At 38.7% G+C, this 28,000-nt stretch overlaps 1 protein-coding gene across 1 annotated transcript in view; it reads right to left on the bottom strand.

Annotated features, from left to right (window-relative positions):
* The window catches only part of COL11A1 (collagen type XI alpha 1 chain), a 233,551-nt gene that overhangs the window by 144,378 nt on the left and 61,173 nt on the right, over nucleotides 1-28,000 (bottom strand). Inside the window, exons 6-14 of the mRNA XM_073356872.2 lie at nucleotides 19,066-19,182; nucleotides 18,341-18,451; nucleotides 15,514-15,768; nucleotides 8,749-8,811; nucleotides 6,810-6,851; nucleotides 6,322-6,384; nucleotides 4,873-4,947; nucleotides 2,710-2,793; nucleotides 1,649-1,705 (exon numbers count right to left, since the gene is read on the bottom strand). Coding sequence (XP_073212973.1) covers nucleotides 1,649-1,705; nucleotides 2,710-2,793; nucleotides 4,873-4,947; nucleotides 6,322-6,384; nucleotides 6,810-6,851; nucleotides 8,749-8,811; nucleotides 15,514-15,768; nucleotides 18,341-18,451; nucleotides 19,066-19,182 — 867 coding nt within the window. The remainder of the gene's footprint in view (nucleotides 1-1,648; nucleotides 1,706-2,709; nucleotides 2,794-4,872; nucleotides 4,948-6,321; nucleotides 6,385-6,809; nucleotides 6,852-8,748; nucleotides 8,812-15,513; nucleotides 15,769-18,340; nucleotides 18,452-19,065; nucleotides 19,183-28,000) is intronic.

The following is a 28,000-nucleotide window of genomic DNA, read 5'->3' as shown; positions in this document are numbered from 1 at the left end:
CCAAGCCACCCCAAGGGATTTCCCATTCACAAAAGGAATCCAGAGGGGGTACAGTTAAGACAGCTTTTTGGCTACTCTGTGCTACTAGAACAATACATGGCAGCAGTAATAGGGTTAAGAGCCTGGTCTGTGGATTCGATAGAAGACAGATAAAATGTGGTTGTCCATTTACCCCTCCTACCTGCTGATGAATATTTCATCCAGTGAGCTATGAATTAGGAAGGGAGATGATGACAGTAGGGGGAAAAAGGAGGTAGAAAGATGGAGCAGGGGAAGTGACTTAACCATGACGTCACAATGTTACCACTCAACAATGAGCCGTTTCTGAGGTAGCACATAAAGGCAATGAGGGGCCAAAAAAGATGGAGGAAGAGTGTTTGTACTCCTGATGTTACAATTATACCACCTCAGGAATGTTTCATGGATACCTGTTCTACATTAATAATCTGCTTTGCTATTAAATAATGGTAAGCATGCTTTTGTATATATTTTACAACAAGATGTTTGTTTTGTGTCATTATGAGAGTTAAACTTTCTCTTTGTGCTGCAGTTCATCCATTGTTTTGCAAAACACATTGATAAAATACAGCAGTTAGCGATCATCATAATCACAAAACAGGCAAAATATTTGCCAATTTAGCCATGCCAACAAAACAGACTAAATACTGCTTTCCAAACTCAGTGAATCCTTCCAAATATGGATGCTATACTTAGTCTAGAGAAAAACCCTACTGTCTGGATCGAAGAGGATAAATATAATCACCTGAGATAATTTTAGAAAAGACTTGTTTTCTACAAAGCCTATAATCTTAGTTCCAGCAGTTATTTTATATTGTTGTTGCTATATTTAAATGGCTTTTTGAAACATGATAAATGCTAAATTACAGCATTTTGTGAATTATTTGAGTCTACAATGTACCCATTGCCTAAAAGAGGAAATTATAATTACAAGATTGGTCAGGTGATTTACAAAGCGCAGAGCCTCCTACCTGATTCTCCACTGTTATCACACATGCTATCCTTTTAAAATGTTGTGTAGAGATCACAGTAGCAAATGTAATGGTGACCTAAAAGCTATTTGATATGCTTGCTGTTAAAAAGCTGTCCCTTTTGTTTGCTGCAGACTGGGTACTGAACTCAGAATATTTTTATAACCACAGTGACAATAATATCCTTCAAAATCATTCAATATTAGTCTGTGAACCAAATTCAGCCCTGAAGTAAATAGACACAACTCTCTTAGAAGTCAATGGGAGTTGTGCCAATTTACAGTACTGACTTACTTTACCTACGATAAACAGGTAAGATTATTCTGCAGCATTTCCTTTCAGTTCCTAATATTTTCCATAGTAAACACCCTGAATACTGAAAGGTGCAGTTATCTAACTGCACAGGCTTATTTAGTTATATAAGACATTCACAAGTTTTAAAGTGTACTCTATCCATACAGACAAAACATTAAATTAGCTTACAGGCTGAACTTAGGACCCAGGAAAAGAATATGGACTCAAATTCTGGCCTTAATTATACCAATGAAGTCCCCAGTCAAATCACTTTTATTGCACTGATGTAAGTGAGGCAGGAATTTGGACCATGCATTTTTAATTCTTGTGTATTCAGTGTTTTATCCTTGTTTTGTTTAACATACCACAGGACCTGGTCTTCCAGTGAGTCCCATGGGGCCAGGTGGCCCTCTCATAGCAATCTGTTAAAAAATGAAAATAAAAAACATATTTCAAGGGGAAGCTATAAAAATTACATAATAGTCATTGCATGGCCAGATTATTAGTAATTAATTCATGCTAGTGGCTGGTAAGTAAGGTTATAACTGCATGTTCATGAGTAGATGTTTATTTTGCTGAGCTTAGCAACTGGCAACCCATATTTAAAAGATTGTGTGTATTAAGCTGTCACAAGTGTGATGCATAAAATGTATCACTTAGCAATTGTGTCAGTTACTGTTTACTAAATGAGACTATAACAGACCATGCATACAAATTTATACTAAGTTTGTCCTCCACTCTCATAAAATCAGTATATTTTCAGTAGGAATAAACCACTGGTAACCCTAAGAACTGGATGTCTGTCTTTGCAATTAAGAAGTGTTCTTCTATTGGACTAAAGAAGACACTTTAGTATTTTAAGCCACTTTCTTCTGTGCTATCCCACACTGATGATTGCTTCTATCTCTCAATTAAACCATTTGGACCACACAGCGAGAATGAAGCATGCTGGTGTCACCATACATATACACATTCCAGAGGGCATATTACACTTTCCAGAATTAATCAAGGGAAGACAGACACTAAGCTGATTTGGACAGCTCATCAACCTGTCATCCCAAATTCCTCCACAACTCTGGTCAGATGCTCTGCTGCTCTGCTGCTGTGGCAAGCCTATGAAATCTGTTGTCCTCACTCCCACAGTTTTCATCTTAACATTCATGCGTGAATCAATGTCTCGCGTGTGGGTGTGAGGGGGTGTATGTGTGTGTATATATAATATTCACGACTTATTGAAACGTTCTTTTTCATTTCTGCTTTCAGTGTTTCACTCAAACATCTATATCATCTGCATCTATCTCATGTTTTCTTTCTCTCTCCCCCAATATATATATATATATATATACATATATTGTATAACAGGCAACTTCACACAAGTCTCCTCTGTATTTGCTGCTTTATTTTTATTCCAGTTTAACATTCTTACCCTTGCCTGCTGAAGAATAGCTTGGGCTTGAGCTTCTTGAGCTGAGATTGTTGGGCCCTTCTCACCATCTCCACCAAAGCGGAACTACAAATATCGCACACAAAAAAAGAATGCACAATTAGCCAAGTTAAAGACATATTTGTTCACTGTAGCTACAGATAGTGCTGCTTAAGGTATTGGGCCAGATTCTTTACTCCACTTTTAATCTGGTGTCACTTCATTAAACTTCAGCAGAGTGTAAAATAAGACCCACTGGTTCCAATATGAATATTAAGTTACCATTAACAGAATTTGAGCCCAGTTCTGCTCCTATATAAATAAAAGGTAAAATTTCTGTTGCTTTCACTGGAATCCTTTTATTTTCTTTTATATAGTGGGCCACTAAAATGTCACATAGGAAACCAGAATGGATTCCTTTTTTATGCCAAACTGTACTAACAATTAAATGCCACCAAAATCAATTAGCACCATGTAGCAAAAGCCAATACAACTTTAGTTAGTAGTAGGAGAAATGCAATTCAATTGATGTCAAGCTTTGATATGAAAACAGTTTGCTATCTGATGTAGAATAGTTTGTGCCCTTTCCTAAGGTCTCAACTTGAATGTATGTACACAAGGCTTCCCAATAAGAATTCAAATATTCTTATATAGATAGATACAATTGATATTGTATATCACATAACAGAGAATATGTAAAGCAGTCTAATCAGTCTAATTATAGTAATTATATACTAAATACATACTAATAAATATACTAATTATAATAGATATAAATCTTTACTGGAAAATAGTTTATTTCACTATTCTCAGTTCTCCAAATTTAGTGTGTCCTGAATGTGGGGATCAGATTACTTTTGGTGCCAAACCATGGGACCAGATCAATCCCATCTTCTGTCAACTTCTGACTTTCTCCAAATTCCGTTAAATTACCTTCTTAACAGCCAATTTTAGCATTTTTAGCCTGGTCATGAAACAATTTTTACTGCTGCATTTCTCCAAGTATAAATGATGTCTCTCCACTGCAATCACATCATTATTATTATTTTTATATGCAAAGGAAAAAGGATCATCAAGATTCTGCCTCCAACACCCCAGCTTCCTGCAGCATAAGCAGAGCCCCCTCTTTGTGTTGGTGTTCATGTAGAATCGTCAACATTTACAATAATAACAATCAGAATTAATTAATAATAATCAAGTTGGAGCTGCCCAAATTAGCCAGGAGCACCTGGGGCCCATTAGGAGGTCTGTGTGCATTCTGGTGAATTCTAGCACTATGTAAGACGATGGATACCTACACACCTCACAGGGGGGCCATTTTCTCATGTTACAGATGGAGAAGCTAACACTGAATCATTAAGTGATTTGATTAAATCCTTGAGATAGTCACTGTTACTGCAAAGATTAGAATGCAAGACTACCTTGTTCTTTGTCCTCTGCTTAGTCCATTAGACCAGGACAAGGGGGCTGGAACAATTTGTATAGCTGGGGTGCTGAGTGCCATTGAACCAAACTGTAAACCCTGTATATATATATATATATATATATAAACTTGAAGAGTGGTCAGTTTGGATGAGCTATTACCAGCAGGAGAGTGAGTTTGTGTGTGTATGGGGGTGGGGGGGATGTGAGAAAACCTGGATTTGTGCAGGAAATAGCCCAACTTGATTGTCATGCACATTGTGTAAAGAGTTGTCACTTTGGATGGGCTATCACCAGCAGGAGAGTGAATTTGTGTGGGGGGGTGGAGGGTGAGAAAACCTGGATTTGTGCTGGAAATGGCCCACCTGATGATCACTTTAGATAAGCTATTACCAGCAGGACAGTGGGGTGGGAGTAGGTATTGTTTCATATTCTCTGTGGATATATAAAGCCTGCTGCAGTTTCCACGATATGCATCTGAGGAAGTGAGCTGTAGCTCACGGAAGCTTATGCTCTAATAAATTGGTTAGTCTCTAAGGTGCCACAAGTACTCCTGTATATAATGGAAACCACTTCAAGTCAGGGGGTGCTGCAGCACCTATGTTTGTCATGCTATGTTTCCAAAGACAGAACCTGCTATAGGACAGGAGATTTATTTTGTCTTTTTAATTCATTCCCCTTCTTTGGAAGCAAAAGCATTACTTAATACAAGCTTGACCACTCTGTAACCCTAACAGGACTTACCGGCAACATTAACATGGTACCTGGGGGACCAGGTAAACCATCCGCACCTGGAAGGCCAGGACGCCCTGATGGGCCCTGCGAAACCAACCAAAAGGAAGTGGAGATTAATTAGACAGATCTTGCTAGTTACAGGGCCACATATATTCATTCTTGTAGGTTGTGAATACATTTCATATGTGTTTTAAAAAACTATCCTAAGTGGCATAAGCTAAATTTCTAAATGAGTCACTTTGTAATGCGAAAAAAGGAGGCTCTGATGCAGCGCTAGGATCTGCTAGTACAAATATCCTGCATTTGTGTGGAATTCTAGTGACATTGTTAGGACTTCACAAGGGTAGATCCCAGTGCAGAAGGATGAGCTTGATGGGTCTGTTGTGAGAGCTGTTTCATGTAGAATTTTACTGATCACTTACAACTTTACAAGCGAAAGGAATACCACCCCAAGCAGTTTCATTATAATAATGTTAAGTTTCGGAGTTACTTTCTTAGTTTAAATCCATAAGGAGATACGGAATTATTAAATCTATAAGAATAAGGGTTGAAGAAAAAATGCTTATGCCAGTCCATTTTCTACATGTAGAGTGTGTGGTATGATTTAGAATTCTAACAAAAATGTCAAATTATACAGTGCACAGTTGCTGTATTCTCAGTGCCTCCCAGAAACAAATATTTCAGGAACATGCTAGACTTTTCAGTAAACTGTCACTGGTAAAGCTGAGTGACATTTATATCATGTCTATTGCGATAGAAAATTTCCCTGAACTGAACGCATTTAGGCTGTTTTAAAATTATACAAAAAGCCTGCGAAAACACTGAAGACTTAAAGAATGGCTGCATTAAATACATGACTTTAACCTGGGTTTTCTTAGACTATCATTTTAGGCATGACCACACCTGTTCTTTCAAAAACCATATCATGTAATGCTAGCATATAAGCTCATTTGTCCTTGCACCATCAAAGATCACAATATGTCCAGCATAGTTCAGACAGACAGTATCCAGTAAGTCCATCATTTCAGTGAGGATTTTGTTCCTGTATATCATCACCTTTATTTATCTCTTCATTTGAGTGGTTTATTGTTCAAACATTTTGTTTAAATATCATTTAAATTTATATCAGAGATTTGTAACTGGATTTTTATCATTATTTAATTACATTTTAAAATCATTCACACCAACATAAAACAGTGAGATTAGGTTTAGATAGACACTGTAATCTTAGAAATGCATCACAGGGACATTGCTTCTTTCTCCTGGGTTTTCACTATGTATTGCTCCTTAAAAAGAAATATTGGCCTGATCCTCAGCTGGTGTAAACTGGTGCAGCTCCATGAACTACACTTCAGCTACCTCAGTATACTCTAGCTCAGCATTTGTCCCATTTAACTCTTATAATGATTAGAGCAAGATATGCCATTAATAAACTGCATAATCCATATTTTGACTTACCCTCTCACCAGGGTCACCAGGAGGACCAGTGGAACCCTGTAAACCTGGGGGACCTGTAAGACCCTATGAAAAAACAGACCATAAATGTTTATGCTGAATGACTGATTGTATCAGTGTGTTCAACTGTTGTCTACAAAAAATTATGTTCAAGACCCCTAAATGATTATCTCCAAATGATAAGGCAGATCTTTTTCTATATTAATGTATAGTCAGTTTTTCAAAATTCTGGGCACCCACAATTGGGCCAGATTTTCAAAAAGGTTCTCAGCACCCCAGTGTGTTCCCAGTGAAAACACTTGAGCTGAGATCTTCTATAAATCTTGCCCTATTCTACTGTGTTGAGTACATTCTACATATGAGAAATGATGTCTCTATTTTTACATATGTCAATTCGTAAGTACCAAAGGACAATGGGCACATTGAATGCACTAAAATGAAACTATAATTAAACTATGAAAACCAACCAAAATGAAAAAATATCCACTTACTGGAGGTCCTGCTGGTCCTGCTGGTCCTTCAACAAGCATCCCCTACAGAAAAAATGACACCAGTCTCATTATCTTTTGGAGAAAGTATAAAAAGAAAAGAATAAATTCCAATTGCAATAAAATTAGCAAGGAGTCTTATGATATTATAATCCTTATGTTTTCACTTCCATACCCATCTGTTTGTTCTCATCAAAGCACAACAAATCTTCTCTCCATAACTACTGAGGTTAACATTTTCTCTCAGGGACTATAATTTGTACTTTTCAATGGATCCATTGTAGCATATAAAATAATTGCACATAAGTTTCCTAAATTACCCTGGGCAATGTCACACTTTCTGTGCTACGAATTTTCTAGAAAAAAACACGAGCAGGATTGGTACAATGGTAACTCATCTATGCTGATTTAACGTTATCCTGGTTTTGTTCCATTTTATGCAAGTACAGTTTTGCTGATGGCTTCCAAGGTCATTTAGTACAATTAGGAAGGCGCTGAACTGTACCTTATAGTTCTCCAACTTTAAAAGTGGGGAAGACTTACAGGTCTTGAAGATCTTGAATTACTTGCTTCATACACATGCCTACACACACACACACACACACACACACACAGTTACGATATCATCCAGAACCTTCTCCTGAAACCATGCTTTTGGCATCAAACAGCTGCTCTGAGGATTTTGCTCCAAGAGGCAATTCAAAATGGAATATTGATGAAGCCTCTATTCCTGCAGTAGAAGCTTTAAAAATATTCGGTTTGCTTCAGAAACTTCCTTTTTACACATTGATGGGGGAGATTTTTTAGCACGGTATGCTGTATACAGCCGCATCCGATGAAGTGAGCTGTAGCTCACGAAAGCTTATGCTCAAATAAATTGGTTAGTCTCTAAGGTGCCACAAGTCCTCCTTTTCTTTTTGTGTATACAGCCTGACTCACAACTGGTTTTTAAAAAGTACTGCTAGAAAATTTAAGTATAGCAGTGGGGAATGACAGTAGTTTTTAAGAACCAGATATTTTCTGGGCTAATGCAGTCTGAGCTTTTCCATACGTCGCCGTTACTGTGTTTCATTCCTGACTCGCAACTCATTCTCTGTTGCCGTCTTTTACCTTTTGTGATCAGTGACTTCTAGAAACACAAAGCTCTGTGATAGTTTTGTCATACCAACTGCCATTAAAACCTAATTAAAAATTACCACATTTATTTCCACTCCAGTCAAATACGTTTGGAAAGCCACTCAGACTTCCAGAGCATTAAATGACAGTAGCACTCAGCTTCTGCTAGCCACTCTATAAAGTTAAGATGAGATATTGCAGTTTTTTTAAAAAAAAGCAGGTTTATTATATTCATCCTAACTACAATGCTACAACATAACTGTGTCTTAGTGTAGAAGCTGCTTCACTGCCTCCATTGCTATTCACAGCTGAGAGGCATTCTTTAGGCAGTTCCCTTACCATTGCTAAGGTTCACAAATTTGAATGCAGGATCAATAAGCAGAGCATCAGTATGTTGCTTCATGATGGTGCTACTTGACCCTGTGGTACTGTTTTTATGTATTCATGTTACAACATCAAATGCAAGTATTTAATTAAACAAATATAGGGATTTTGTTGGCTGGTCTCATGATGTGTGGGACAGTAAGGTGAAAACTAACCAGGATCAATTCTTCGGAGGCTATTAATCTCTTGTCCACAAGAAGGTTCGGTCTGTCTTAGGGACAGCGTAGTAGGCCCAGTATATGGCAGAAGGAGGTGTGTCTGTGGGGCTCTTCTTTATCATTTGTGTTGCTAGTCCACAGAATAATACTGGTGATCGCACTGGAGGAGATCACATATAATATCCTGACTTCCTATATGTAGGTGACATAGCTTGGCACTGAAATAATTACCCATGAAAATTCCATGGCACTTAATAAAAGAAAATCTCCACCCACATACTTACAGGTTCGACCACCGCTGGTTCTCCCTTCTGTCCTTTTTCTCCATAAGCACCATGCCCAGTCACCTGCCAAATGGAAAAAAAATGAAAATATACATTAGGCCTAAGAATCCTGTGCACGCTGAAAAGCACAGATGCTCTGTTGTTTAAAACTAAAGTTGGAGTGGATTTGTGCCATGAAAAATGTATCACAAACACAAATCTTATCAAACAAAAATATTAAATACTAAAAAACAGGAAATCAGTGGAATAACTTTAATTATCTAACTAATCCTGTAGCATCTATAGCAGCAAAATTCCCAATGACTTTTTCAGTGGGACTTTGGTTTGCATTAGGACTGTAGGATTAGATCCTGTGTGTGTGGTGGGGGGAGGATATTATTTGTAATAAGCTTATTTTTGGCATATCACACTACAGATGATGTGATCCTACAGAGAATGGGAGCTTCAGAAGGTCTTGTAGAGTGGCTGTACACTACATCAAATGACTTTGGGCAGTGGTTCTCAAACTTTTGTACTGGTGACCCCTTTCACACAGCAAGTCTCTGAGTGCGGCCCCCCTTATAAATTAAAAACACCTTTAAATCTATTTAACACAATTATAAATGCTGGAGGCAAAATGGGGTTTGGGGTGGAGGCTGACAGCTTGCGACCCCAATGTAACAACCTTATGGCCCCTGAGGGGTCACCACCCCCAGTTTGAGAAAACCTGACTTTGGGGATGGTTGACCCACTGTGCCAGGAGGAGGAGGAAAAATGTTCATGCTCCAAGGTTTGCAGATGCAGAGGTGCTAGGGGTGTATGTGAAGGCAAGGAGCTTTTCTGAAATAGCCTCTTGTCCCTCTAAGCATCCCCACATGCATCCCTACTGCTCTCTTTGCATCATACTGAGGCAGTGGAAAAAGCAGGAATGAATCTAGCCCTAGGGCTGCAGTTACTGCCTTGTGGCTCTATGAGTAGTGGAACTAAGAGATGCAGGGAAGAGATGAGAAAAGATGAGTTACCTGTTCTCCCACCTAATGCCAGAATGCAGTTAGGAACAGCACAAGCTGTAAACCAGGGACAGAGAGCACTAAGTTTTGTACCATTCATGGAATTTTATAATTCTCCCCTTTGCCACTGCTCCCCCGCCCCACAAATGATCTGTTATTAACTTGAAACATTTTCAAGTTAGAAGAATAGATTTCTGCACTGTAGAGGTTTCATTCTTTTCTTCATCCTTGTTGCTTCTTTTGATAGGCACAGACATCCAAGGGAATCAATTCATATATGATGTGCTCAAGTAACAGTTCTTTGCAGACTATGGCTCTCAAATGGGGTAAATTTGAAATGACTCCATTGATTTCAGCAGAGTGACTCCAGATTTACACTGATGTAACTGAGAGCAGAATTTGGACATACATTAAAAATAATAAATTAATTTAACTTGTGACATAAACTACATATGATAAACGTATTATCCATTATGTTAAAATTTGATGCTAAAATGTAGTCTACTTTTTTAATTTATTTCTGCAAGCTAGGCCCTTTGAACCTTTTTCAACACCTTACAGATTGAACTTCTCCATTATGCTCCAGCTCCCTCGAGTTTTTTCTGTCTTTTGCTTACGATCATTCTAGCTACCAAGTGCTGGACATGGCTCTCTCTAGATCTGTCAATACTGTACTGAATTAGCCAAAAGTTTCTCTGTACAGTGAAGTCTTGCAGTCCTTTCTCATAGCAACTGATTGCTGTCCCCACAACATGGGAGCGCCGGTCACTAATGTATATCTCTGTGATGCGTTTCCATGACACTACAACACTGGTCCATCCCTGTATCACTTTGTGGATAATTTCACTTCAACTGAAATATTTGGGGACCAATTTTCAAAGAGTTGAGTAGTTTGCAGTTGTGTTTTGTGATCAGAAATGCAGGCACAGATCTGAGTACTGGTGCCTCTAACAAACTCATTGTGGGTACAAATCAGATAGAAAGAAAAGTACTCAGCTTTGCATCTGCCATTCTTGCATATGCCAAGAGCACCTGCAAAAAAATGGATGCTGAGTCTCGGTTCTTTGGAAACGTATCCCGTTAGCTTAAAGCTACGAGTCATTAGAAAGATACCAAAACTCTGATAACAATATGACTTGGTAGGAAAGGGGGAGATTTTCAAAGTTCAGTAAGGAACTTGCCTTCCATTTACTGCCTATGACAGCTGGATCACTAAATGTTCATTGTATCTTTGAAAATCTCACCCACAGTTAACGTTGGATATTGAGATGTTGTGAGATGGGTTTTGATTTTCATTAAATATTTATATTTGGGATTTTAACAACTGCATCTTTTATAAGTTTATTTCTTATTCAAATTTACTGAAAGCTAAAAGGGACTAGAAAATAACCAAATGCAGATGCTTTTTAGATTAAGATACTATATAGCCACTTGATGCATTTAACCTGGCCAGGTTTTAGCAATTGGGGTAGCTAACCCCTTATACTGTATTCGTTACCTTCGGCCTTTAAATGGAAACTTAATGAAATATTAAGCAATATTTCTTTAATTAAGCAATATTCTCCCACATAATACATTTGTTTTCAATGAATGAAAAAGTACATTGTCTCAGCCATTGTTCTCTCACAGAACATTGCATGGAAGTATCACATACCATATAATCTCCTGCCACTGATTTTTGCACAAAACTGCCTTTGATGCAGAAAGATGTCAGGACATGGTCCATCAGCTTCAAAATGTCTGTGCCTATATCTTGAGTGTCATGTACTTCTATTTTGAGTACCAAGAAAAACATCACCATCCATCACTCCAGATACCACCAGTACTTGTAGTATCTTCTCATATGTGAACAGGAAATATCATGGAACTGCAGACTGGCACATGCTGAGTTGTTAATGAAACACACCATATGTTGTTATGTTTGGTTCAAACATGTGGTGTGTTTTTGTTTGTTTCTTTCTTTGTTGGGGGGTGGGGGTGCTGTATTTTATATTTGTGGTTTTCCTGGGCTGTTTTAATGGCCCAAAAAGCCATTTATGTAGATGTAAAAATTCACATTCTGATAAATGCCTTTAAAATACCAATATTATTCTGGTCCTCAAATAGCTCCCCAATATATGAAAAATAATGAGAAAATGTTTCCACAAACTATATTTATATATAGAGAGAAAAATAAAAAAAATCAAACACAACTATCAATGATTGTACACACATCCTTTGTGATCAAATAACACTTTAGTTCTGCTAAGAAAATTTTGATTTTAGAAAAATATATGCAAATAGTTTGGCAAATTTTAATGCCCTGATTCTGCGAACCTTACTCATGGTCAGAGCACTTACTCATATGATTATGCCCCCTGAGGTTTATGAGATTACCTACATGAATAAGTGCTATTCATTATAAAGAAAGGTTACAGAATCAGGCTCCAAGATTTTTTATATATATTTTCTGCTGAATGGATATTTTCTTTGAATTTTACTCAGGCTCTGGACCAAAATGTTTTAAAATAAGATATGGCACAGCAGAGCAACAAAATCTAGCAATAAATATGATAGTAAAAATTAGGGGTTTGAAGTTTCAGAGAAGGAATCACTCAATACTGTGTGACATTGAAAATGAAGTGCTATGTTTCTCTATATGTTTTTCTTTTTACCACTCTTTCCCCTTCCAGTAGGGCAGGGAAACAAACATATACATCTGTTTGGCCACACATTAGTAACACCAATTAGACAGGAGACTTCACATTCTTTATCCATGATCCAAAGCCACTTATCTTGCCCAGCAAACAAGAAGAGAAGCTCTTACATGAATCCTACTCTCCATAAGTCTGCAGAATAATGTATCATTTACCGTATGGTATCAGTGAAAATGGCTCTATCATCTGGACCCATGGAAAAGAAGCCCTGGAGGAATTCCACCATGATTTCAACAATTTCCATCCCACCATCAACCTCAGCCTAGACCAATCCACACAAGCGGTCCATTTCCTGGACACTACTGTGCTGATAAGTGATGGCCACATAAACACCACTCTATATCGGAAACCTACTGACCGCTACACTTATCTACATGCTTCCATCTTCCATCTAGGACACACCATACAATCCATTGTCTACAGCCAAGCTCTAAGATACAACCCCATTTGCTCCAATCCCTCAGACAGAGAAAAACACCTACAGGATCTCTATCAAGCATTCTTAAAACTACAGTACCCACTTGCTGAAGTGAAAAAACAGATTGACAGATCCAGAAGAGTACCCAGAAGTCACCTACAACAGGACAGGCCCAACAAAGAAAATAACAGAACACCACTAGCTATCACCTTCACCCCCAACTAAAACCTCTCCAGTGCATCATCAAAGATCTACAGCCTACCCTGAAAAATGATCCCTCACTCTCACAGATCTTGGGAGACAGACCAGTCCTTGCTTACAGACAGCCCTCCAACCTGAAGCAAATACTCTCCAGCATCCACACACTACACAACAAAAACACTAACCCAGGAACCTAGCCTTGCAACAAAGCCTGATGCCAACTCTGTCCACATGTTTATTCAAGTGACGCCATCATAGGACCTAATCAAATTAGCCACGCCATCAGGGGCTTGTTCACCTGCACATCTACCAATGTGATATATGCCATCATGTGCCAGCAATGCCCCTCTGCCATGTACATTGGCCAAACCATACAGTCTCTACGCAAAAGAATAAATGGACACAAATCTGACATCAGCAATCATAACATTCAAAAACCGGTAGGAGAACACTTCAACCCTCTGACTATTCAGTAAAAGACTTAAGGGTGGCAATTTTGCAACAAAAAGCTTCAAAAACAGACTGCAACGAGAAATTGCTGAGCTTGAATTAATATGCAAACTAGATACCATTAACTTGGGTTTGAATAGAGACTGGGAGTGGCTGGGTCACTACACATATTGAATCTATTTTCCCATGTTAACTATTCTCATACCTTCTTGTCAACTGTCTAAATGGGCCATCTTGATTTTCACTATAAAAGTTTTTTTCTCCTGCTGATAATAGCTCATCGTAATTAATTAGCCTCTTACTCCACCTTTTCATGTTCTCTGTATGTATCTATCTATCTTCTTATTATATGTTCCATTCTATGCATCCGATGAAGTGGGCTGTAGCCCACGAAAACTTGTGCTCCAATAAATTTGTTAATCTCTAAGGTGCCACAAGTACTCCTGTTCTTTTTGCGAATAGAGACTAACACAGCTGCTACTCTGAAACCTGTCATTAACATTAAAGGGATTCATATATAGGTATCATTAATGTTTATGGAGGTTAAAAGAAAAAATCATTTATAACAGCAGAATATACCTCAATTTTGAGAATACAGAAGGGACATATTTTTCTCATTCACTTTTACACTGGTAGTTAAGATATTTCTAGTTCATGGTATTACTCATGATCTGGGGGGTGGGAGGGGGGCGGGTGGCTATGTGCTTAGCCTAGAAGTCTGCTAGGTGAGGCTGGGAGTTTTCTAATGAGACTCTAGTCTGCCATTCTTTGATCCCTAATCCCATTAGAATCCCCTGACAAGGGGGCAGGGCTAACTCAAGGAGAACCTGGGTTTAAAAAGCCAGATCCTAAGCAACCAGAGGAGCTAGCATCCAGGAGCGGCAAACAGGGGAGTTTTGCGAGGGGGTTCTGCCTCAGTGTGTCACCATCTGTGTCAGGAGGATGATAAATCCAAACTCATATCACAGAGGCATCGATAAGATTTATTTACAAATACAACTACCATTGCATGGTTGAGAGAGGAGCAAAGGAGCAGTAAATGGGACATAAAAGCCTGGTCCTGAAGGTTAGTGGGGAGAAGCAACTTCATGGCATGCCCCGTCATGTCCTAGGTAACCTCCTGCTTGAGTTTATGTGCGGAATACCAGGACAGGTGCAGAGCAAACACTGTACTCAAAATGCTCTCCTTCTACCACATGCAGGGGCTACCCAATCAGAAATCCAAATGGGAGTATTAGTTCCCTTTCCATGTTGTACCCTCCTGGGAGAAATGGGCAGTTTGCTACACTGAAGGAAATGGTAAAGGCAATACATACTAAACAAATGGTTCTGTTTGGGAGAGAAGAGGCACTGTACAGCAGCAAAGAAGAGAAGGTCAACCCTGAGCATGATTCACAGGATCCACAGGATCATCCTGCTTTCCTATTGTATCCTCGGGAAACATGGAGTTGGCAGGCCATGAACCCAACCCTATCTGCAAGGCTATGGCTCTATCCCTTTTGAGGGATGTATCAGCGAGTAACACTGCAGGGTTCTCCCACACAGGGTTCTGGCCTTCGCTTTCCCGCTGTCATGGATTTTTTCACGGATGGGGAGCAGACACTCATATGCATTTAAACAAATATTTAGCATAATAAAGCATATTAGCTCAAAAACACTTATTTCATCATATAAAACTAATGAAAGTGATTATAATTCATGTACTTATACCCAGTAAGTAGGACTTCCATTGTTTTCCAGCTTTAGCACAACAAATAAGAATTTCATTTGTTTCATGAGTTTTCCTTAGACATCCCAGAGGAGAAAACAGAAGAAGGTTCAGTAATTTAAATGAAAATAAAAGTTTGATCCAAAGCCCACTGAAGGTGATGGGGGTCTTCCAATTGCCTTCAAAGGGCTTTCGATCAGGTCTATATTCTCCAATAACTGACAGGAAAATCTAAACAATTGTAAAAGAATTGCTAACTTCAATCAATCTAATACTACCACATTTTGCCTGTGACCAACTTACACTTGTTTCCGTGATATCAGTCTCTGCTGGAACACCTGGACCAAATTCCTCGTTAGTGGGATTGGTTGGTTTCTCTTCATATTCTTTATATTCATAAAAGTCATATTCGCCTAATTCTCCATCTACCAGAAGATCAGATTCACTGAGGTCTACTCCTCTGCTTCCATATTCAGTATCCTCAGTTTTTTTATGTTCTGAATCATAATCCTCTCCAGTTAGGTATTCTTCAGCAAATATGTCTTCAACAGGATTATGCTATTCATATATGCAGCAAAGTTTCAGGGAATAGGAGGAATATGTGGGTTACTGTTAGTAAAGCAATGTATGCATTTGGAGATTGACAGTGACGACTTGTCTAAAAGAAGACAGAACAGTAGAAAAACAGCATGACGTCTTTTAATTAGATTCTGAAGAACTGGGAAACCAGCCTTTCAAATTAATTAAAAGATCATTCTATGCACATGAGTATGTACAAAGAAGTAATGCATTCATACACTTTATTGGCATTTTTTCTCCAAAACATTGAATCTATTACTGCATATGCAATACACTATGTGCATTTGCTCACTCAGTGTTACTTCTATGCCAAAGTTTCCTTGCTTGGTTTCACATGTTTAATGTCAAACATTTATTAATCATGTGGAGTACAATTAAACACATGTATCCCAATAAGCTGTGAACTAATTTAGACTTGTTTAAATAATATCATTCTAATTTGTAATGTGCAGGAAAGGCAAGCATTTCTTCGGTTATGTACAGCATTCTTGACTATTTCTGTCAATAAATAACAGTGCCAAGCTAAATGTTTCAACGTTTTCCCCCCTTCTAATGATTTTGCACCATTTCTGTCACCCACACAAGTCTGGGCTCGCATTTATTTTCCATTGCAGTTTATATATACATTTTGGCTCAATCCAGATGCCAACTGCAAAACTCATAGAAAATGAAGTTGAAAATTTTTGAAAGTTTCCTTCCTCAGTTATGAAAACAGTATAAAAACCAAGCAATCAACTTATAAGCACCAAAGCTTTTTAGATAGCATCTTATCTCAGATGTACAAAGCAAATTGGAAAAAGAATATGGATTTTTATAAGACTCTTGGAAGGAAGGTTTTGAAAGGATCAGGGCCAAAATATTGCACATATCAGCCATATGTCCTGGAACATTACACAGAGGTGAATTGATTTGTCCTCAAACAGTGCATCTGAAATCATTAACAATATATTGGTCCAATCACGATGGCATGGAAATAGATGGCAATTAAAACAGAAGGCCAGATTCTGATTTCATATCAAATTAACTAACTACAATATAGTTATTTCTGATTTACATCAGTATAGATCAGAATCAGTCCATCATTTTTGGAAATCAAATACTTCTTTGCTTATGTGTGAAGAGCTGAGATCAGAGTTCTGGGTCAAATTCTGCCTTTATGTAAACTACCTGAATGCAGCTCCCACTGAAGAAAAATTTGAGCATTTTGAGTGGTTCTCGCTACAATAATGATATTGCATTATTGGCTAAACCATTGTAAATAATGCTGGGAGTTTATCTACAGCTCCCTCCAAAGTCTGATGTTGTTGATGTCATCAACTGTTGCAAGATAATCATGAAACCCTAGAATTCAGGTTTTGACTGTAGAAAGTCTTGTTGTTTACATTTAATTCCTAAGATGAGCAAGATGGAAGTAATGAAATCAATTTGCGTTTTTTCTTGTTCTTCATCAAGTTATTAAAATGTGTTGAACTGTTGGGCAGCTGTTTTCTAGTTCCAAACCTGGAAAGAAGATGCTGAGCAATTTCAGCATTTCCTTTCACATTCACATTGAATGAGCCACGATTGTAGCTTTAGAAAAAGAGTTGAGTAGATTTGTACATCTTTTCAAGCACTACATGTTCATTCTGAAAGGACTATGTAAAAGAAAACTTTAAAATTTTTTTTTACCATAATAAGCCATCACTTTACTTAATGTTACTTTAAAATAATGAAATAACATTCAGGCTTTTGGCTGTGGCTGTCTAAAAGCATTCATTTTAGCAGGGTTTGTTATCGTCATTTGATTTTTTTCATACACATAGCTCAAAGATATAAGTATTGACAAAAAACAAGCAAGTAATGTCCTGAATGAATATAGCCTTCACAGCATGCAAAGGATTTGTTTGTTCTTCTTTGTTCCTTGTTAAAGGAAATGATGGCTTTTAACTTGTTTCAATATGCTGCTATTTGCATGAAGGAAAATATTTACTTTCAAAAATTTCAACTGGCTGAATATCAAAATAAGCAGTTTTAAGCAACAGCAAACTAGTGGTTAGTTTCCCTCTTTGCTTGGGTTCAGTATTAAAATTGTAAGAGAACTTTCGGGGTCCAGCATATATTTTTTATGTAGGGATTGATCCACCACAGCAGAGGTGCAGAATTTTGAGCATATAAGTGTTAAGTAAAAAGCAAAGAGCAGGATGGAGAGAATGGGAATCTGTTCCTGCTGTAAAGAGAGTAATTCTTTGCTACTCCTGCTGGGTAACAGGCATAAGGCCCAAAAGGTCATGTAGCTAAGTGCCTCATTTGTTGTCAGAGGATTTTACAGCATTTACTTGAGCAAACTAGAGTCAACTGGAGTTTTGCCCAAGAAAATACTGTAAGTTTTGAGCCTAGTTGTGCATTGTTTAAGTCCCATCAATGAAAGTTACCCAGAGGCACACAGTGAGAAGAGAAGTTTTCTCTTTCTTGTTCTTCCTTTTGTAAAAACAGAGAGTGATTGTGATGTGTTAGCTATTAAAACTTGATTTGTGGAGTATCTTTGCCTGTACTTTTCCCCAATCCTCATTACCTCATTAGCTTCAGTTGTTTGCCTGGGAGCCGCAGTCTGGGAACTCTCTGAAATCCCATAGTCAGTTTCAGTCACGCTGTACTCTTCTTGAAATTCATCAACAATATTGGCCTATGTTAAAAAGAAAATACATTATTAAAAATGTAGAAAAAGGCAAATATTCAGCAGGAATCACTATTTAATCAGGTTATGGTATTAGCCGCAGATGTATTCATCTAGTGGGGTTAGGGCTATTTATGTCTCATGATCAGAGATCTTCCAGTCTTGGCCTGGGAAAGATCTTGATTATTTCTTTGCTACCTTTACCCCTAGTTTGCCTTTTGCTGCTGCCTGGTAACTTTTCTTCTTCTTGGATGCAAAATTTTCAGATTTTTTTGTTGTGGCCTTTGTGGGTTTTTCCTTTGAGTTGGGGGCCACTGTCCTCTTCTTCTTTTTGGCTTTGGCTTTCTTTTTCTGAAAAATGTGGTGAAAGATGGAATGGAAAACATAAATAAAACGGAAAAGAAATGCATAAAGCATGAATGAGGGAAAGGGAAGCAAAGGAAAAATGAATGCTGTAAGTCATGAGGCCTTCCATTGCTAAGTGAAAACAAATGTTATGGATACACAGGAAAGGAGTGAGTGAAAGGAATACGATAAGTTTGACAAACGGATGACACAAAATGACAAACCACACAACAGAGGACAGCAGGACACTGCACAACAAATGGACCAGATTTTGTTACCTCTGTTTGTGCTATTGTCTCCTTGAATAGTGGGGGTCCCTCTGTTACAGTGTCAGTCTCTTTATAATCTGCTTCCCCATACTCATAGTCATATTCGATTAAATCTTCAGTTGCGTACTACATTACAAATGGAAAAATATCAGGCATTTCTATATTAGTGGCAGCAAACTATATTAGCAATATTGGAAAGCATCTTAACCTTTACTTGAGAGTAAAGTTTAAGGGGATTAAGGCAGCATGAATAATTCAACATAGTTATTCATTGAAAAAGCACTCATTAGCAAGAATTCTTATTTTCTTTTTTATAATACAATTCAAAAGTAATGAAAAAGCAAGTACTGGTGACAGGAAAATGAATTCCTTTATTGGGCTGCGCAGAATAGTCAGCTATAATTTGGATTATGGGGAGTTCCCCACTGTCATTTGAACCATATTTTTGTATATCATTTTACATACAAATAACGTAATAGAAAACTCTCTCTCCACATCTCTCTACCTGGACTCCTCTCCCTACATGCCCTCTGCAAAGAAGCATCTTATTTCCACAAACTGTGATTTCTAGAAATGGTGTTCCATTTCCACTACTGAATTGTCACGTCCTGAAGAATAACATCTGGAAAAGCTGGACTTTCTGAAATGGTAACCAGAACTGCCAGGGACATGACAGTGGCACACCTTAAGTATCCTGAATAGGAAAACAGCTAACTTCCTACTCAGGTGAGAGGCCTCTACCCTGAAAACTACCCGACGCCTGCATGGATATGCAGCATGTGGGGGAAGGTACAAGTACACCTCCTCGACTCCCTGCACACCTGGCAGTCATAGCTGCAGTCCCTGCACTTCTCTGAAGCCAAATTCTGCAACTGGATAGTGCCGCTCGCAGCACTAGCCATACCAAATAGGACAGTGGAGTGGAAGGTGAGCTGGTAAGTAACATACATTTCACACGTTTAAAGGGAGCAGCAATGGATATGCTCCTCTTGTATGCTGAGGAGCTCCTGGAGCTCCCCAGTGCTCTCGATGTCAGCTGGTGCCTTATAGTCACAATTAAATTCAAAGACACGGAATCTTAACTAGTATAAATTGTTGTGGCTTCACTGATTTAAATGAAGCTACAACAATTTATATCAGAATTTTTCCCAAAGATTTTAAAAGAGCAATTAGGTTTAGAATTAGTTCTTGTAGTGATGTGACCATGAACCTAGGAGCGAGGAATTCCTGGCTCTGCCACTAACTCACTGGGCCAGATCATCAGATGTAATAGAGAGCCACTCAGCACAGCTGAGGAAAGAAGCAGGCTTCATTAAACTACCTTTGCATTCCCTTGTGCCTGGAATGGGTTTGCCCCCATGCAGTAAATTAGAGCAGCCTCCAGGCTGCTAAAAACCCTGTGAGGTTGTAATACCCCCTTGGAACTGTTATACTGAATAGGGGCTACCAAAGTACAACATGCTCCAGCCACACCTCTGCTCCTCTCAATATGATCCTTATTTTAGAGAGTCAGGAGTGGGTGACAGAGCTCGAGAACCCACAGTTGTCCAGTCAGGGCCACATTCTGGACTCTTTGCTACACGATAGCAGTGCAAAGGGGATGAAGATGTAGCTAGGATCTGCATAACTGCATGGCCTTAGTAGTGTCATTTAGAGGAAAACTTTCCAAGGCTCCCAGTGAGAATTTGGCACCTCACTGCCCTTTGTGGCTTTAAAATCTCTTTTTTACTCTTCCTGTGTCACAGTGTCCCCATCCGTAAAATGAAGCGCATATTCACCGATCTCAGTGGATTGCTGAGTTTAATTAATTATATTTATAAAGGGTTTTAAAGATTTATAGGAGTGATAAATACCATTATCATTAAGGAATGTATTGAGACTTTAGGAGAAATTGTTGGCAGGACTAAAACTATAGTGTCTGTGTTCCAAAAAAAGTTACATTATTTGGCCCAAGATGCTGGTTTACCATCTTATGCTGGCCAGACACCTTGGTATAGTTATCTTTCTGACACTTGAAGACATTTTAATTAGAAGAAAATATAGAGAACAGACTCTTCTTCTTCTCCAATAGTATGGAACTGATCCTAAAAGGTCCTGAGCCCCTACAATCCCCTTTGACTTGACTTTTGCCATTTCATCCCTGCCACAATCCTAACTATTCACTGGGGCTTAAACAAAATGTGTGATGTTCTATTACAATCACCAGTTTTGTTACTGATATCTATACATTTTGAAATCAAAATTAACACCACTTTGAAGTCTCTTGCTTTTTCATGAAATGAAATTATTGCACTGATAGTTTGCATCTATAAAAAGAAAATATAGATTGTCCTTAATAATTAGGCAATTTGTTACTGAATGGAATAGATGGCTGTTTCAATACAGAAAACAAACAAACACCTGTTATATATTTATATGATACATTGATAGGTATAATTGGAGCATATTTTTAATCTCACAAAACTATATTTCATATTTATGAAGAGCACTTTTGAACATACAGCATTGATTTAGTTAGGCCATGAATGTGACTTAAAATTGTTATAACCTGGTGTAGAATGTCCTCTCTGTGAAACAGTTTTGTCTTTTTAATCTGCCAATTTGTCAATGAGACTTACATTATCTGAGGTAAACCATGCTTTGATTATCTCAAGTGAATGCTCCTACTGATGTCAGATACCATTTCAGAAAGTCCAGCCTTTGCATAGGTTAGGCAATCAGAATTTGACTTTATTTATATAGTACAGAACAGGCACCATTTTAGACTAGTGCATGTAAAGTATGTGTGCTTATTCTTCCCCAGTTGCCTTTGAGTTAGGGCCCAATCCGATTCCCAGCAAAATAAATGGAAAGACTTTAACTTGCAGAAGAGATTGCAGAAGTCTGCACATCCCAGAGGTCAACCATGATGGTGCTACTTTTGTACAGATAAGGAAGTAATCAAAGGCAGTTGTTTGGGCTCCAGCAGCTCTGGAAACACAGACAGACACAATGTATTCCTAATGAAGAACAAAACTGATGAATCAGAAAGGAAATTGTAGTTTGAAGTGTCTAGGAGGCAATTAATAACCACATAAAATAAAAAAAATAAAAACTGCATCAAAAGAGCCCTTTTAAAATATCAATGGAACATAAATACACAAAAATGATTTGTTCGTTTTCTGCCAGTGGGTCCTTGGCAACTGTACTGATATGGAAGAAAAAGGTTCTGTTTTCAAGGGAAAGTAATACCTGAAACTAAGCCACCCTGACAGGCCAGCCAGAGAGAATCAATCATATACATTTAAACGCTTCTGCAGCCAAACAAAATGGGTCAAATCCAGCCTGATGTAATTTCCATTGAAGCCAATAGTGTTACACCAGGGGTGAATTATGTTAAATGGTATTCATCCAAAATACAAAGGGACAGGTAAACAAAGACATTTAAGGAAAGTAATATTTCATTAATGGGAATTTGAAAGAAAAACAAATACTACTGTGAGTGCGTTCATTTTAATAATTGTCCAAAGGAAATATATTAACTCTCTGAAATAAGCATCACAATGAAATAGAGAAGTAGTAAACAATAACATTGCAGTGAAATGGAAAGGTAGCAAGCAAATAGCTCTCACTTCTATATTCATTTTTGCACTTTTAACCATTCAAATATAATTGTGTTTTGCTTAGTATTATAATTAACTTACAAATGTCAATACGATTGCATTTCTGAAGGTAAAGCTATGCAGGCCTGTGCCAACTATGTGGTTAATAAAATTACAGGAACGGGTTAGAGAACGTTCTTCATAGGCCACAAACTCAAAAGAAATTTTGACTGGGGGAAAACAATCAGCGCCAAGTATGTTAGTGTAAAAAAAGGAGCGTGGTGAGTAAATTGTAAATTGTGCCAGAGGCGCAGTTTGAAAAGCCAGACATTTATGAATGAGAACTAGAAAATGCACACACACAAAAGCATGGATATGTGGAGGGCTTTGTTGCATCATGCACAATCAACTGGGAAATATTTTACTTTTTCAGGTTTATGTTTTATTCCTTTCTACTAATGAAAATGAAACCTTCCTTAAATATGCTCTACTCTCAAAACAACAGAGGCACATTTGGTCTTCCATGGCTATGCAGGCTCACAAACCAGAAAGTACATAGGTAAATGAGAAATGTGGGGTGTAAGTTTTCCTCCCTGGTGCAGGTTACCCCCAAGACCATGGAGATGCCTGTCTGTATGCTTTTTGTGATATTACGGAGCCTCAGAAGGGCATTCTGGAGTGGGGGCTACATGTCAGGAGATGTGGTCAACATGTGGCACACATTAAATTAGATTGTGGCTAGCCCTTATACAGGACAGCTAGTGGGAGAATTCAGTGACTCTACCCTTCTCGCCTTGCACACAGCTGCTTCCCCTGTACAACTCTGGGGGTGCACACTACACAACCAGTGGAGGGAAGCATGCCTTCTCCCCACTACACAGAGCCAGCTACACCAACAGCCACAAACTGCACCATCTTAAAGGGATGTGCCCCATCTTAAAGTGATGCTCCCTGAGGCACAATCCCTCCCTGTGCTCCCCCAGGAAAGTGTGTCTCTGCACCACCTCTTATTAAAGATGCACCTTAAAGATATGATTTCCCCACAGAATGCCCTTTGCCCACCAATGGAAACTACAACTTACTTAGCAAGAGATGACGGGTGCCTGTTGAGAGTGTGCGGGGCACAATTTAAAGGTCCCCCCCAACAGCTTAGGTCATGCCTCCACAGGCATGTCCCCCTCTTACCCCCAGTGGCCCCTACTTGCAGCTCCCACGTATTAGCTCTGCGGGGAGGGACAGCAGCAAAAGCACCAGCTCTCCCTGAATCTCCGAGCTGCTTGCTGCTTCCTATCCCCATGGCCACAGCTCCCAGCTTGCCAGCTACACCAGCTGCCTTGCAGGGAGGGGGCCCGGCATCCCCCACATGTCACCTGTCCTAATTTTGGGTGCCTCAATTTCTGAGCGCTCAGTTTCTAATACCGGGGCCTGATTTTTATTTCCAACTAACATCAACTGGAGGTGTGGGTATACTGCATGTCTGGAAGATCTGGCACTGTATGTCTCAATTTGGACACCAGAAATCAAAGTATACTTAGTTAGTGGCTACCTTCGAAAATGCAGGCCCAAGTCGCCAGAATTTCATATTGCATCATCAGTGAAAGCCTGGGCAAAGGGATGTCCCTTCCAATTCTTTTTAAACGTAGTCAGATTTGTACTTAAATGTGTTTGTGGTGAGAGCAATTTTCAAAGGTTTTGTCCAAAAACTGAGAATTCCCGTTTGTCACATCCTACAAGTTTCACACTTGGTACCTATTGTTCCACCATTCTAGAAAAGCAGAAGTTACCCATACATAGATAGATCACAGATACAGATGTAGCCTTTAGGTAATCTAGGCCTATGCTATTTAGGATATATAGATTGTGATCTGTATCCTGAATTTAATCTGGGAGGTTACTGGCAGCCACCACGGAAAGTGAGCCAGAGATGTGATAGGCTATTGCTGGCACAGTTTAGTTAGATGGCAGGCAGCTGTCTTCTGGACCAACTGGAGCTTCTCAGTGGCTTTTGTAGATAATCCCAGAGAAAGTCTATTGCAAAGGTCAATCTTGGAGAGAATAAAGGTATGGATGACAACAATGAAGACTACATGAAAAGAAGGCCCAAAATGTTCTTTGCCAGCTATTCCAAAAGAAAGTTATTTCTGGTCAATGATGGAATCCAAGAGTCTAGAAGCATTAATGAATACTGATGATTGTGATTGTGAGTCACTCTGACAATGGTCAGGCAAATGCCCTCAATTTGTGAAGTGGTTATAAACTTCCCCACGTACAAAAAAACACCTGTCACAGCTGAGCAACTCACTTCCTTGTTGTCCACGTTGAGCTTTGTCACATGTCTTTCAACTGTGGTGCACATCGGGAAGGCCTGTCAAGGGCTACACTATATATGGGTCCGATGAAAAAAGAGACATAGAGATGAGTTTCTCAGCACACCGGCAACCATGGAGTTTATTCAGTCCCATATTAATTATTATCATTATCTTCCCCAGTGATTTCACATGGATACTGAAAAGAGGGTAGTAGTGGTGTCTGAAGTGCAACTAGGACCACAAAATGAGACAACAGTTGGAGCTCAGTACAGGGTTTCAGATAATAGTAACAGACATTCCAAGCATAATGCAATTTTCTTTTGTTCTTTTCTCTTGCATTTTAAGACCACCAATAGTTACAGCACAGCTATTCTTGTAATGACTATTGCATATGGGTGTTTTCATAGAAGCCCAATGAAGAATAAAACCTGCTGTTCGTTGATGAGACAAAATCTTTCCATTATGACCTCATGCTTTCTTTACCAGAGCAAGCAGGGTGATTATATTACACAACCAGATTGTCATGCAGCTTCAGTTAAATAGATGCACTGTTTTCTTCATCAAATGAATGTAAGGGGCACCAGAACAGCAGCAGCAGGCAAGATAGATTCTGACTGTAGGAATGGCTTAAACATTCTGAGATGAACCTTACTTTAAAAATTGATTCTTCTACTGTCAGTCCAGAAATTACTTGGAAGTTTAAAAAAAATTTCTTATCAACTGTAAATTTTTGTAGCTTTCATTTGTGAAAAAAAAAAAAAAAACCTCTTACAGCTGGTGACAGGGAACAATTAATAAAATGACCACAAATAAGGCAGGAGCCAAACAAAAAATGAGAGCTAGGAATCCGTATCATAGAACAAAATATTGCAATACAGTCAAAGTGAGATATCTCTAGAGAGTCAGTGAAGCCACCTACCTAGCTAAAGAGGAACAGAGATCTCTCTGAACAATTCAAGGAATATTAGCACTTTATAAAATGAAATAAAATAGTGAAAGGATGCCAACCAAAATGGGAGAATTTTTAAAAATCCAACAGATACAAGCATAGGTGGCAGCAGTTGTCACCCCTCAAACAGATGGGAAAAGTTCTAAACGTGATCTTCCTAAAAGACAATCTTTGCATCACCTTGCATAAGCAATGTGCATGGAGGAGATGAAGGTGCCATAAATAAGCAGATGACCATCAGTAGCTACCAAAATACTTACAATGTTTGTTAAGTCCGTTGCCTTAAAAAGAGACTCCAATAGTTTGTTCAGAATTAGAAAGTTTGTTATGTCTACCGCCTGCTAATTTAGTTAACTGTAGTTCTCCAAGTATGGATGAAGATCCTATGCTAGACATGAAAATTTGCCTCACCCTATTCCATGGAAAACCAGATCTTCTAATCATCAAAAGAGCTGAAAGAAGGTATAATAAAATAACAAGATAAAAAAGGGTGCCTGAAGTCTTCAAGACAGCATGTGTAGGTGCCATTTGCATCTTCGCTTCCATGCACATATCACTGAAAGCATACATTTCATTTCTTCCAAAAAACTCCATGAATTTCGGACAGGTCCAAAAGAAAGAAAGTAGAGCTCCCTTTTGGGAGCCATTTCTACAAGTCAGACAGTGAGATTTATTAGGCTGTGGAATAATCTTCCAAGGGAAGAAGTGAAACTCTCATGGCTGAGACCTTTGAAGACTAGTCTGGACAATTCACTAAAAAATATACTACAGGGACCAATCCAACATTGAGGAGGATGGAATGGATGGCTGGATAGGTCTTTTTCTTCTCTAATTTCGAAAGGTGGCTGTGGCCAGTCTAATGTGATTTAGCTGGAATTGAATTTAATACATTTTTATTTAGGGTTTAGGGAAGATTTTGACAAAGGGCAGAGGATGAGATTTTCAAAGGTGTTTATTTGGAAGTTAGGGCCCAACTCACATTGAATTCCCAAGGGATTTGGGTGCCTAACTACCTTAGGCCCCCTTGAAAATATCAGGCAGAGATTTTTCTTTCTTCCCCTTTGACATAATCTGGTCCTAATATTTAATCTCTTCCTACCTGAAGTGTAGACTCAGTACAAAAGAGGTTCTCTCAATAAACAGTAAAGTCATTCAGTTATGTGTGAAATTTGCAGCACTAATATAGCACATGTCCTAGTTTGCTTGGTATCCTAAAGAAATGAGATCTTATTGGACATTCTCTCTAAGGAGACTGGCATTATTTGGAATTTACTGCTGAAGTAACTTAATCTTATAACCCAATGTAGGACTAAAACATGAAATCATATCCAGCAGGTTTCGGTGAAATTAAAAACTTTAAAAAAACCACATACACCAGAGGATGTGTCTTTAGTATAAATGGCTAATTTGTCATAGGTGTGTCCACAAACACCCTTGTAATATCTCTGAATAGACTAGCTAGCCACTAGCCCCCTAATGTCTCACCATGCTGTACGATCCAAATGTTCTGCTGACACTGCATTAATCACTACACCCCTTCATAAGGAGTGTAATGTTTGTTAGGCTTCTAACGTGAGGGATGAGAAGTACAGAGAGCCCCCCTCTCTTTTCCACATCACCCTCACATCCTACAGAAACGCTTTCCTCTCTTTCTTTGCTTTTTTCCCTTATTTTGTCTTCTCTCAATAGGTAAGGATTCCCCCACTTCCCTAACCCCTCCCAGATGCCTCAGTGAAAGCCAGAAGGGAGGTTCCACGTAGTGAGCTGAGAGTCTCATGGCCTACCTCTACCCCAATACATTGTATGCCCATTTTCTAAGCTGTCTAGTGAGCACAGTATCAGCTTCATTTATTTCCCCCCAAAACAGAGCCCTTACCTAATGTCACCAAATATGCTGTGAACTCTCAAAAGCCCAACCTTCATCATCAAATATGGGCAGGAAACACAATGTCAGTATCTCAAGACAGAAGGATAAGGATACTTTCTGGTGGATATCAACAGTCCCAATAGTTTTATTAATGATGGGCCTGAAACAACCTGATTTTCTGTTTCAAATGAGATCTAGTTACTCCCCTTTGTTTAGAACTTCTAAGAACCAAAGCTGG

Source organism: Lepidochelys kempii, chromosome 8 (genome assembly GCF_965140285.1).
Source record: "Lepidochelys kempii isolate rLepKem1 chromosome 8, rLepKem1.hap1, whole genome shotgun sequence".
In the NCBI taxonomy this organism is placed as follows: domain Eukaryota; kingdom Metazoa; phylum Chordata; order Testudines; family Cheloniidae; genus Lepidochelys; species Lepidochelys kempii.
Note: the sequence above shows the minus strand (reverse complement) of the source record. Positions and strands in the feature narration are given on the sequence as shown.